This window comes from Zeugodacus cucurbitae, chromosome 3, assembly GCF_028554725.1.
Source record: "Zeugodacus cucurbitae isolate PBARC_wt_2022May chromosome 3, idZeuCucr1.2, whole genome shotgun sequence".
Lineage (NCBI taxonomy): Eukaryota > Metazoa > Arthropoda > Insecta > Diptera > Tephritidae > Zeugodacus > Zeugodacus cucurbitae.
This window is the reverse complement of record NC_071668.1, coordinates 39,982,441-39,995,884: the sequence shown is the minus strand read 5'-3', so window position 1 is coordinate 39,995,884 and position 13,444 is coordinate 39,982,441. Positions and strand designations below refer to the sequence as shown.

Sequence of the window (13,444 nt, the reverse complement as noted above, 5' to 3'; positions counted from 1 at the left end):
CTTCAGTAATTAAGTTTTCAGAAATTTTATTATATGCGGATGATGTAAAACTTTTTAAATCATATACTTCTCATAACGAAAGGACTGAGTTGCAATCGGATTTAAATAATTTAGTTACTTGGTGTCACAAAAATGATATGCCACTGAATCTTAAAAAATGTAAAACGATGTGCTTTTCCCGTAGAACTGTTGATCTTTCCCCCTATGTAATAAATAACTTCAGTTTAGAGCAAGTTTTTAGCTTTGTTGATTTAGGAGTTAATATGGACCCTAAACTAAATTTTAATTCTCATGTAAATCCAATTGTCTTAAAAGCTAAAGGTGCTCTTAGCTTTGTTAAACGTTGGTCTAAAGAATTTAGTGATCCGTATATTACTAAAATTCTTTTTACAACATTGGTAAGGCCTATATTGGAGTATGGTTCTGTGGTATGGAATCCTAGCTATCAATCCCATTCTGATAAGCTTGAGTCCGTTCAAAAACAATTTTTACTTTTTGCTTTAGGCCACTTACATTGGGATTCAAGATTGAATCTTCCCCCGTATACTAGTCGTTTAAAACTTATAAATCTTCCCACACTCACTAGTCGCAGAGAAATGCTAGGTATAATTTTTCTAGTAAAACTTCTGAATGGTTTAGTTTGTAGTTCATTCCTTTTGTCTGATATTAAGTTTAATGTCCCATTGCGTTCATCCAGGCAGTTTAGACCATTATTTCTAAAATCTTCTAGAACAAATTTTGAGTTAAATGAACCATTCTGCCGAATATGTCATGATTTTAATTCGCATTCCAGCACATTTGATCCATCTGACTCAATATTTAGCATCAAAAAAACTATTTTGTCTTCTCTTAATAAATAATATTCAGAAATTTTTAACTTTTTGTTTTTATAAATTTTTAAATCTCAGCTGTTGAAATGTTTCTTTCTGTAGCTGAGCAGTTTGAGAACCGGACGCTTAAAAATCTCTTGCCTTTCTAGACTCGGCAAATTCCGCTCGTATGCGGACTGCGCCCCACGCGTCGGTTGGGCGGGAGGAGGGTAATCGTTTGGGTTAATAATAATATCCCGGTCGGTGCCACGACGCCGCAGTGCGGTCAGCTAGTCCATTGAAGCGAGCAATTGTAAATAGCCTTATTCCTCCAGAATGCCATTTGTTTGGTATACGTATTCATTAAAAACGTATTTAATGGTAGGTTACAAAAACAAGAATACTAAATTTTTAGAAATTCACGATATTAAGTTGGCAAAGAATGTTATTATGTCTTGTTTAGTACTTCATAACTTTATATTAGAAGGAACTGACGGCGAAATTATTTATTTTATTAAATTAACACATTTTGTTATATCACAAAACTTATTAAATACTGAAACCAATTGAGATCAATGTAAGACACAGATTAAAGTCAGGTGATTACTTATTTAGTGAAAGTTGGGCTTTGCGCAGCTTTTTAATTTCATCAAGTTTTTGTTTTTATACTCTCGCAACAAAAGTTGCTAAAGAGAGTATTCCACATAACGGTTGTTTGTAAGTCCTAAAACTAAACAAGTTAGATACAGGGTTATATATACCAAAGTGATCAGGGTGACGAGTAAAGTTCAAATCCGGATGTCTGTCTGTCCGTCCGACCGTCTGTCCGTCCGTACAAGCTGTAACTTGAGTAAAAATTGAGATATCTTAATGAAACTTGGAACACGTGTTCCTTGGCACCATAAGAAGGTTAAGTTCGAAGATGGGCGGAATCGAACTACTGCCACGCCCACAAAATGGCGATAACCAAAAACACATAAAGAGCTATAACTAAGCCATAAATTAAGTTATGAAAATAAAATTTGGACCATAGGATCGCATTAGGGAGGGGCACATTTGAAGGTAATTTTTTTGGAAAAGTGGGCGTGACCCCGCCCCAAATATGTTTTTTGCATATATCTTGCAAAGCGATAAAGCTATATAAACCAAACTTTCTGCGGTCGTTTCTTTTAGCCGTTTCCTTATACAGTCCAAAAATTAAAGAAATCGGATAATAACCTCCCATACAAAGGTTAGGTTGAAAATTACTAAAAGTGCGTTAACTCACTAACGAGAAACGTCAGAAACACAAAATTTCACAGAAATGATAGCAGAAGGAAGCTGCACTCAGATCTTTTTACAAAATGGAAAATGGGCGTGGCATCGCCCACTTATGGGTCAAAAACCATATCTCAGGAACTACTCGACAGATTTAAATGATGATGATGACATGTGTGGAAAATGGATGAAATCGGTTCACAACTACGACAACTTCCCATATAACTCAATTTTGAATTCCATCTGATTTCTTCACTTTATAAGATATACATAAGGAACCAATGAAGATAGCAAAATAAAACTTTACACAAATACAGTATATGATCTGTGGCATCACTTGTGAAAAATTGTCGAAACGGACTATAACTTTTCAAGGCCCCAGATATCGAACATGTTGAACTCAGCGCCTAAGGTTAAATTTTAAACGAAAATATGGGTAAATCTCTCAGCTAGTTTAATGTAAATCAGAGGAAATTGTTTTCTTCCAAAAATCTCTGTTCCAAAAATTATTAAAATCGGGTCACAATATCTCCTAGCTCCCATATACATAATTATAGGTTTTTCAAAAATATCATCCCCTAGCTCCCACATACCTAATTATAGATTTTTCAAAAATTCGTTGGGCTTTATTACGCATATATGTATTGGTTAATATGTGATATATCTTAGCAAAATTAAGTGAGCGTATAGTATTGGATATTGTGTACCTTGCTGGTGAAATTGAATGAAATCGGTTCAGGAATTACTTCAGCCCTCATATCTATATATGACGATTTTCGTTATTCTATTAAAATTTATGCCGAATTTATGGGTAAATTTAGGCGTTATCTTAATAAAATTTCTTCAATAAATTGCGAGAGTATAAAATGTTCGGTTACACCCGAACTTAGCCTTTCCTTACTTGTTCGTTGTCAATTTTCTCCTTCAGCTTTAAGCAGCTCGTCCAATAACTCCATCTCATATGTAGCTTCCTTTCTAAAAATTCCAAAACATTACGAGAGCGTTTTCGATGATTGGCGGATCGGCAAACACTATTTTCACTGCTGAGTGCTATAGCTCCCATTTTTTCAAGTGGAATACAGCACCTAATGTTGCTATCCATCCGAAAGAAAAAATTTTCGCTTTCAATCCTAAATTAAAATACCTATTGACTGACTAATTTTCAAAGATTTCGTAGGTGTAGCTGAGCGATTCCAATCCCAGCTTGTATGGTTGCGTTACAATCAAGTATTGCTTTTAATTGTATCATCTCTTGCGCCATATATTCTGTTCTATGTTTCATACAACAATAACAATTTCATTCATAAAGAATGTGCGTTTTCGAAGGGTCTCTATCCCTAGCGTTTTATAACTCCCGCCAAGTTCCTTGTTAGCAATGGCCGATATATTCCCCATTCATCACCTTTTGGGGCTGCGTATAAAGTTGTTCACCTTAAGGAAATGAATGGAGAAATACCCCACCCCACAGTGGCTGAGCGGCGAGTTTGAGCGGCATTTGTTTTTTTTTATAAATTTCTGAGGGGTTTATTGCTATAATGTCGCATTCATATTAAATATTTACTCTTTAAAAGAAAGAAGATTTGGAGTTCATTCTTTAAATCGAGAAAGACCACATTATGGTGAATTTAATCATTTATATAAAAATCTACGCAATTTTCCAGACAGATTTTGGTAGTAATGTCGTAGGTCTGTTAAAACTTATCGGTAATCTTTTTATTTTTAAAACATGATAATATATCTTGCCATAATTGAGGTCGACTTTGCATACATGAAATTAATAATTCTATATATGTACATACATATATATTTGCCATTTTTATTGTTTGTTACTCAGCCGCTAATCAGACATTAGAACAGGTTTTATTACCGAATTGTGCCGCTCAAAAATGCAGCATTCAGAACGTTCATTGTGTGACCACTTCAATAGCATTTCAATGTTTTAATCGTCTGCCGTACACCGTTTAGTAACTCATTGCGTGGCCGAGGCCTTAGCCAGGCAAGTGGCCTCTTGATTCCACGAGCCACATGACCTTTAACGACGACATTGACATTGTTCAACGATTAAAAAGGGTAGTCGCACGATGCCTAGGTCATGTTGTCCGAATGGATGAAAGCACTTTGAAAGTGTTCGATGGTTGAACCACGTTCAAAAGACCAGGTGTAGGGCGACCTTGTTACGCTTGGTATTTCCAATTGGCGCCAAATTGCTAGAAAAGGAGACAAATAGCGCGCTATTATTCGGCAATACTCACGTAAGCGATGGCTACGCCAATTACATACATAATATATCCTTACTTAATAACAATTGTATTTGCTATATGAAACGCCTGTAGTAACAACTATCGTTATAATTTAATCGCTATAATTTACTGAATTTTGCTTCCGTAATAATAATCACATTAAAATTGAATATGTAATTTAATAAATATAATAAATGCTGGCGTAGATAAAGTCAATGGAAACAATAATAAATACTCTATAAACTTTTAAGTGCATATACGAAATAGCGTTATTTCTGACAATTCCCTACTTATAGGTGTGCTTTGTTGAATATTTTACATTTGAATTTAGCACTTATATACGCATGAGAGTTTATTTCTAATATCAATTTTCTTAGTTCACGAAAAATATTAAACGGGAACGTTTTCAGCGTTATGACGGTTTCCAACAGTGTCGCAACTGTATTATTTACGATTATAACAGTTTCCATCTTTATTGTTCAAGGTGACCATGCAGTTGTCGAGAGGATTTTAATTGAATTCGTAACGACCTTTAATTTGACTATGAATGTTATTATTTTCGCTTGTACTAAAAGTAGTAAGTAATTCGACACATTTAAAATTTCATGAATTGTTTTAATTTTGTGCTGAAAAGTTACCTTATCTTAAATGTCATTATAAGTTGAAATGTGAATTTTCTTCCTTCCTCAATGAAATTATTTAATTATTCTGTAATAATACCAAATTCACAATCTTGATGTGATTGTTCATTACGTACCAATTTTGTAAAGGACTAAACAGTTTATTACAATCTGATATTTTTAGTGAAAAACGTTAAGCTATTTTCAGATTCTCTCATTATTATTTAAACAATTGTTAATATACATATCTTTCTTCCGCTTCCTCTTCAATGAACTAAGCATGAAACGTAGATATCGTAATGAAAGTATATAAGAACTGTCACTTGATATAAAAATTGTGGTATCTATTTTGGTTCTCATCAAGATACCCTAATAAAACTTGATTCAATTTAGTTTTGTCAAAGTTTTGTAAGCAACAGCTTTTTCATTATTTTTCTACACCCGTTCTGCGTTTACAAAACAATATTGTCATTTTTAGAAAAATATTCCGCAAATTGTTCAAAAAGTTTAATATTGAAGCAGATATTCACCAATGCAAGGGTAGACAATACTGCTTCATTATACTCTCACAACATGTTGCAAAGACGGGATTTTGTATGCCATAAAACCCCGCTTAAGTGCTCCTTCTTAACATGCAAAACTTTTGACAATTTAGCCGGAAAGGCACTTAAACAAATCCCGCTTATTACAAAACGTATGTATATGTTTTCCTTTTGATAATACGCAGCGCATTCAATGTCAAAAGTATTAAAAGACACTTAAAAGAGGCATAAAGTTAAAGAGAATAACGAAAATCATCATATAAAGTATATGAGGGCTGAGGTAATTCCTGAACCGATTTCACTCATTTTCACCACCAACATCCATTATATCCAAGATTATATTCCCACTTAATTTGGCTAAGATATTTCATATATTAACCGATTAATAAGACACTAAGCCCATTGTATTTTTGAAAAACCTATAATTAGGTATATGGAAGCTAGGGGAAGTTATGACCATTTTCAATAGCAACCCTCTCACAGTCCCAAAGGACATGTATATCAAGTTTTGTCAAGATATCTTAATTTGTACTCAAGTTATCCGTTGCACGGACGGACGGATGGACAGATAGATGGATGGATAGATAGACAGATAGACATCCGGATTTCAACTCGTCTCGTCATCTTGATCATTTTGATATATGTATATACCCCTCGTTTAGTTTTATGACTTACAAACAATCGTTATGTGAACAAAAATATAATACTCTCTTTTGCATCTTTGTTGCGAGAGTATAAAAACGATGCCGCAAAATATTGTTATTTAAGCAGAAAAGGCACTTAAACGGGGGACACTTAAGCGAGGATCACTGCTGTCGCATCAGCAAATGAAATCGAGCATCAACAACATTTACGCGTCATATTCCAGCGCCTTCCACAGTACGGTATAGTCATCAACACAACAAAAACAAATCTAGGTCGCAAATAAGTCGAATTCTTCGGGCATACCAATACTGTCAATGACATAAAATCACTTGCTGAACGAGTCAAATTCAAAGCGGATTACTCTCGTCCTTCAACAATCACCAAACTACGAAACTTCATTGGTCCAATGAACTTCTACCGCAAATCATCAATCACACAGTAAGCTTATTATCCCACTTAATTTGTAGAAAAACTCCGATTCACTGGACCACAGAACTCGAAGACGCATTTTCAAATTGCAAGAAAGCACTCAATAACGCACTCTCTTGGTACACCCGCGTAACAACGCCGAATGAGCCATCTTCTCAGATGCATACGAAAGCGGAATAGGTGCCGCTTTGCAGCAACGGATTGACAAACAGTGGCAACCACTCCCCTTCATTAGTCGAAAACTCGCAACATCCGTTCAAAACAATCAACATACGATCGTGAACTCAACGCAGTCTACGAAACAGTTCAAACAGTTCATAGATCACAAACCCCTAATACCTGTTTTCAAACAGAAGCCTGAACGCGCATCACCATGGCAATTTCGACGACTCGATTGCATTGGTCAGTTTACCACAGATATACGGCACATATCTGGATCACACATCGTTGCGGGCTGCAGAACTTCAACAGCTTGAGCTATGCAAAATTAAGAGTAATACCACGGACACTACAATTCGTCCATTTGTACCACAACCGCTAAGACGACGAATCTTCAACACTCTCCATTCAGTTTCATACACAGCTCCTAGACGGCTCATTACACAAAGGTACTTTTGGCCATCAATCAACAAAGATTGCATCACTTGGACCAAAGAATGTATTTAATATCAACGCAACAAAACTTCACTACTTACATTCCCACCTACCGCCCACCCACCGCAATGTTTCAACCACCCTCACGTTGTTTCGAACATATTCATATAGTTTCGGTGACAATTCCAGTAGTGATGAGCGATATTGCTATTTTTAAATCACTGTGATTGTATAATGCCATTACGATCGCAACAAAAAATGAATTTATGAGATATATTTTACACTTTCAAATTTATTAAATTTAACAATATCCAAATTTTACCTGCTTTTGTAATCATAATTAACTAATTAATAAATTTTGTGTACATTTAACTGCTTTTGTAATCACCGTACCCAAAATTATCGATATCGCAACTAAAATTGCTATTGTGATCCTGAACTGTTATTGCTACTGAACTATGATTGCTACTTTTCGAACTGCTATTGCTACTGAACTATGATTGCTAATTTTCGAACTGCTTTGCCACTGAATTGTGACTGTGAGCTGTTTGACATCTTATTTATGTATGGACCAAAAAGAGTAAAATGGATCAAACCCAATTCAAAACCGAAGAGCACAGGGGTGTGCGTAAGAAAAACTAAATAAAATGAAATAAATGTAGCTGATTTACATGAATAGTGTCACAACTAAAAAAACACGATTTTTAAGTTGAGTATGCAGAAATGTGCGTAATATCACTGTCCATATGGTGTAAAAAATGCATTCTGATTCGTAAAAAAATAAACAGTCAGGATAAGAATAGCTGCCATCGATTGGTCATTTTTCTGCTCGCTATCTTTGGGCGTTGCTCGCCTGTCAAAAATTTTACATGTGAAAGCAACAACAAAGTAGTAGTAGTAGTAGTCTAGTTGAATTCGTGCAGGAGAGTATGCGAATACCTTTTTAAAAATCTTTTTAATCAAAGGACAACTTAATGCCAAAATAATAAAAATTGTTATACACAAATTTGAAATTGAAAATGGTAGGCGAAGATAAATCGTAATTATTTTTGTATTGAATAAAAAACGTTAATAAAAATTAAATTTGTTGCAGAAAACGTAAGACGTGGACGGTGGTAGAAACCAAGGGTTAGTATCCCCTTGCTACTAAGGCCAAGCAGTTGAAGAAGACGCTCCAAACAAATGTACCAAATATAAATATACAACTTTTTTCTAAGTGGTACAATATCTCTTCCACCAGTATTTGTTTTGGGCTTAATGCTATTTGTATATTTCTCTGAAAGTAAAATGTTAAAATAAATTTGTAAAGTCAATAAAATGAAAATATACGTCCATAAATATACACCTATTAAATATTCCACGGTCGAACGCCGCAATCTCATGTACGATTTGAATTCATTCTCGCCATAGCCTTCAATTTTTTGGCATTTATTGGTTACCTCCATATACGATTCCTCAGAGCTTGATGATGATTCCGAGCTGGAGCTAGATGACATTTCATCTAAAAATGCTAATATACCAGCACTCCCAATCATAAGCTCCTCTTCATTTTGTAAATACTGAGAAACCTGTACAATAATGTATTAGTATAAACACAATACATTACACAAGTTTAAAAAACTTTCTTACTAAATTAAAAAACTCATTGTTTTGCATTTCCGTTTTTAACATAAAATGATTCGATTTTTTTCAACTTTGATTGTTTAAATTGATTTTAGCGAACTGTCAAAGAGTTTAGTGTGACCATATAGACAATTCGATTTCAGTGCTGGCAGTTCGTATGAAAATTTGGAAAGTTTGTTCAATTGGCTTGTCTATAGCAGTTAGCCCATCGATGACAGCTAATGTGTCGTTATTCCACTTATTTTTAAGCTCAATAACGAGACATTTAACTTATGACAGCGAATTTAATTTGTATTTTTACAACTAACCTTAGTAAATAATATACAAAAAGAAAGTTTACACCCAAGAAAAAATTAACTATTTAGTCCACTTATGCTCAGCACTTTTCTAGTTTAAACAATGAAAGTATAGTATTTTTTATATTTGCTAAATAAGAGATAATTGAAAACTTATATTGCTCTCCTAAAAAATCGACTTTTCGAGTTGTGGCAATATTCATCTAAATGAGTGATATATTTTTGCATATACAAAAGAAATTTACAATCACTTTTTTACATTTTATTTAAAACAAATTAAAGAAATCGTTTGCCGACCAAATGAGGGTGAGGAAGAACAGAGTTCCTTAGCCAAGATTATATTATTTAATGCATTAAATTTAACAGATCCATCACCAAGTAAAATTTCGATGAGCAACAGGATGATACATATGATTGCTATCTTATCTTTGTTTTCATATCTGCAGTATGCGATAAACAAATTTTGATTACACATCCATAAGTGACATTGGTTTACCATTCAATATGCATTCCACAACTAAATTGCTATTAAGCACTTAAAAATCAAATTATTTTTGACAATCAAAAGTTATATTGGCGCACCGCGTAGCTTTTCCCACATTTGAAACCAATTAGCAACGCTTCTACTGAATATTATTGAAGCGATAATGATAAAACTCTGTTCATTTATTGGATAAAATAAATTTCCTAAAGTATTGCATTCAAAATGGACCATTTCACAAAGTGAGGACCCAATGATCCAAGAGAATAAAAATGGACCAAAACGGCAACCGTGATTGTGATTGCTACACTTCGAAAAGCTATTGCTACAGTCATCGAATTAGAATCCCTGAATTGCTATCGCTACGTGATCGAATTAGAATTAGTGATCTACATCACACGTATGCTTATGCTCTAGCATGTTGTTTGATGTTATGTATTAAATTTAAGGTTTTAAGCTGTTTAAAGACAGTAAAGTTAAGGCTTTTATGATCTAATATATTTGTTTTAATAATAAAATAACTAAAATGAAGAAATGAGAACCAAAATGTATGTCTTATGAAAAATTTGAAAACATTCTCAAAATGTAAGGTTCCAGAGTTCTCACTGGGTATCTTTCCTTTCGTGCTCACCTACACAATCACAATTCCTCTCGTGCCGACCACTGAACTAGAATCACTGAACAGTTATTCCTACAGTGATCGAATTAGAATCACTGAACTGTTATTCCTACGTGATCGAATTAGAATTACTGATCTGATATTGCTACAGTGATCGAATTAGAATCACTGAACTGCTATTGCTACTGTGACCGAATTAGAATTACGGAACTGCTATTGCTAGAGTGATTGAATTAGACGTACTGAACAGCTATTGCTACAGTTAGGTTAGGTTAGGTATAGCTATTGTGATCGAACCCAAATTATTGAACTGCCATTGAGATTGTAATTCACTGCTATATTGTTTAATCACAGTGAAAAAATCCCCGGTAGTGAAATAACGCTCATCACTAACATCCACTATCTGATGGACACTCCAAATGTATGACAATAATCGACAGATTCACACGCTATCCAGCAGCCGCACCACTCTTTGACGGCACAGCCGACCGTGTAGCACATGCACTCATGCAAACTGAGATATCCTCCTGCTTCTCAACATACTCGATAATATTGTATCTCGATATATTGTTTCAAAGGATCTAGGAAATTCAACACACGTCTGCATACGAAGCGATAAAGTGAAACAATAATTTTCATCTCCACACGAGGGACCATCACAATCATGGAGCGATATGAAAAATACTGCAAAGTATAACTTTATGGAAAACCTACCCACATAGCAATAGATCGGGTAAAACCAGCATTTAATTGTAGTGACGATATCGAACATCTACATTTCAATCCGCCTGGAAATATCAACATCAATTCTGATCCTCTTACTACTAAACATTCAAATCAAAAAAGAGTACAATTTAAAACTCCTACATAAAACAAAAAAATCACTTGTATGGGTTTCTTTTTTCCAGAAGGGTAGATATGTGACGATACCCACTAAAGGTTAAGTTATTCTGAATTTCACTTTACCTTATTATCCTTCGTTTTACTTTACCTTGCTATCCTAAGAGTTACACTATTGCCATCTGCCTTACGCATAGTAATTACGCAATTACATTAATACATTATACTAAACAAACATTAGAGCATCATCACCTGATGCTTGTCGATCACTATTACCTTACAATAAGTTAATTAATGCTAAGCTAATCATGTTCAGTTGGATTTTGGTTATCACGTCGCCCAAACGAGCAGTAATACAGGACCATTTACCACATATATATCATATTGATCAGGACGACGAGGCGAGTTGAAATCCGAATGTCTTTCTAAAGATATCTTGATAAAACTTGATACACATGTTCCTTTGCACTGTGGTTGAGAATCGGACACTTGTCACGCCCGTGGCGTGGCTCCGTCCCAAATTGGTTCTTTGTCTAAATCGAAGCGTGATTGTCCGCTTAGACTATAGCCTTTACACATCTTCACAGGAAAAAGTCTAATGGTGTGATATCACACGATTTTGATGGCCAATCGACCGGCCCAAATCGTAAAATTATCTGCTCACCGAAGTGTTCTCTCAATAAATCCATTGATTGGTGCGATGTGTTGGAAGTGGCACTGTCTTGTTGAAACTAAATGTCGCCGAGATTCCGAGCTTCAATTTCAGGCATCATATAGTCGGTTATCATCGCGCTCTAACGTTACGTAACACCGGCATCACTTTTTAAGAAATATGCACCGATGATTCCACTGGCCCACTAACCACACCAAACCGTTGTTTTTTTTCGGGATAAAATGGCAACTCTTGAATCGTTTCAGGTTGCTTTTCGTCCCAAATGCGGCAGTTTTGCTTGTTTACATACCTATTGAGCCAGAAATTGTCCTCATCGCTGAAAAAAATTTGGCTCGAAAACGGATATTCTTGGAATTTGTCAAGAGCCAAGTGATGTCGCTTGGGAAGGCCAAGCAGCTTCGGTTCTTGCACAAGCTGTATATGGTACGCTTTCAATTTGAAATCTTGACGTAAAATGCGGCAAGTTGTTCTATACGTCAGTCTGAGTTGCTACGAAGGGCGCTGAATCGACTTTCCACGGTCTTCATGTACACTCTCAGCTAAGACTGCTATATTTTCTTAACTGCGTGCTGGATGTGGTCTATTCGTTCGGCAGATTATATTGACGATTTTACTTGAGCGAAGCGCGCAAAACACATTCTTTACATAACGTTACTTTCCGGTCTTAGACCAAGTATCCTCTGGGTAGCCAACAGACATCCGTTTGGAGGCGAGCTAAAGTGAGAAGGCGAATCCCGCTTATGCGGTTGTGCGTAGGGTTTGGGACCCACCACATAAAAACGAATAACCAATGAATAGGAAACAACAGCCTCGGATGAGACACCCCCCTTTTGATGACGACCGCAGCAAACGTATAAAGGATTATGAGCGCCTATAACGTACCTATGAGCGCTGCTCCCTCCACGATGTAAAAAATCGTGCTTGGCGATTTCAACGCTAGGGTGGGTAAAGAAGGTGTATTTGGCACAACAGTCGGCAAATTCAGCCTCCATGACGAAACATCGCCAAACGGTCTGAGGCTGATCGACTTCGCCGGGGCCCGAAATATGGTCGTCTGTAGTACTAGATTCCAGCATAAGAAAATCCATCAAGCTACTTGGCTGTCCCGGAACGAATCACTCGCAACCAGATCGATCATGTTGTGATAGATGGACGATATGTCTCCAGTGTTTTTGATGTGCGTACGCTTCGTGGTCCCAACATCCACTCGGACCACTATCTTGTAACAGCTAAGATATGCACCCGCCTTTGTGTAGAAAAGCGCACACGTCAACAAACACAAGGAAGGTTCGACATCGAGAAGCTGCAATCACAACCGACAGCCGAACGAATTTCTACTCGACTTGCACTCCTGCTCTCTGAGAGCACTCATCAGCATCTCGGTATAAGGGAACTGTGGGATGGCATATCAAACTCCTTACGTACAGCTGCAACCGATACCATTGTCTTTCGGAAAAATAAAAAAAACAGCTGGTATGATGAGGATTGTCGTCTCGCAGTGGAGAGAAAACAGACTGCCTACCTCGCAATGTTGCGATCGACCGCAACACGAGCGGGATGGGAAAGATACCGAGAGCTGAAGAGGGAAGAGAGACGCTGGCCGAGCTATTCAAATATGGCGGCGAAGAGCTGATAGGGTGCATGCATCAGCTTCTTTGCGGAATATGGTCGTAAGAAAACTTGCCCGATAATTGGAATCTCAGTGTACTCTGCCCAATCCACAAAAAATGAGACCCCGCAATCTGCGCCAACTATCGTAGTATAAACCTCCTTAGC

At 36.2% G+C, this 13,444-nt stretch overlaps 1 protein-coding gene across 1 annotated transcript; it reads right to left on the bottom strand.

Moving 5' to 3' along the window:
• Positions 1-7,558: 7,558 nt before the first annotated feature.
• LOC105219707 (uncharacterized) lies at positions 7,559-9,181 on the bottom strand. Its single transcript, XM_011196002.3, has 3 exons — positions 8,766-9,181; positions 8,482-8,704; positions 7,559-8,412 (listed from the first exon to the last, which is right to left on the bottom strand). The coding sequence occupies exons 1-3, from the start codon at positions 8,805-8,807 to the stop codon at positions 8,180-8,182; spliced, it is 498 nt and encodes a 165-aa protein (XP_011194304.1). The 5' UTR covers positions 8,808-9,181; the 3' UTR covers positions 7,559-8,179.
• Positions 9,182-13,444: the final 4,263 nt, after the last annotated feature.

Bases quoted from the DNA above. Each gene is read 5' to 3' on its own strand.
- LOC105219707 (XM_011196002.3), bottom strand. From the start codon at position 8,807: ATGTTAAAAACGGAAATGCAAAACAATGAGTTTTTTAATTTA. The intron at 8,705-8,765 runs GTAAGAAAGTTT...ATTATTGTACAG, and splicing joins ACAATGAGTTTTTTAATTTA to GTTTCTCAGTATTTACAAAA. The intron at 8,413-8,481 runs GTGTATATTTAT...TTTTACTTTCAG, and splicing joins GACCGTGGAATATTTAATAG to AGAAATATACAAATAGCATT.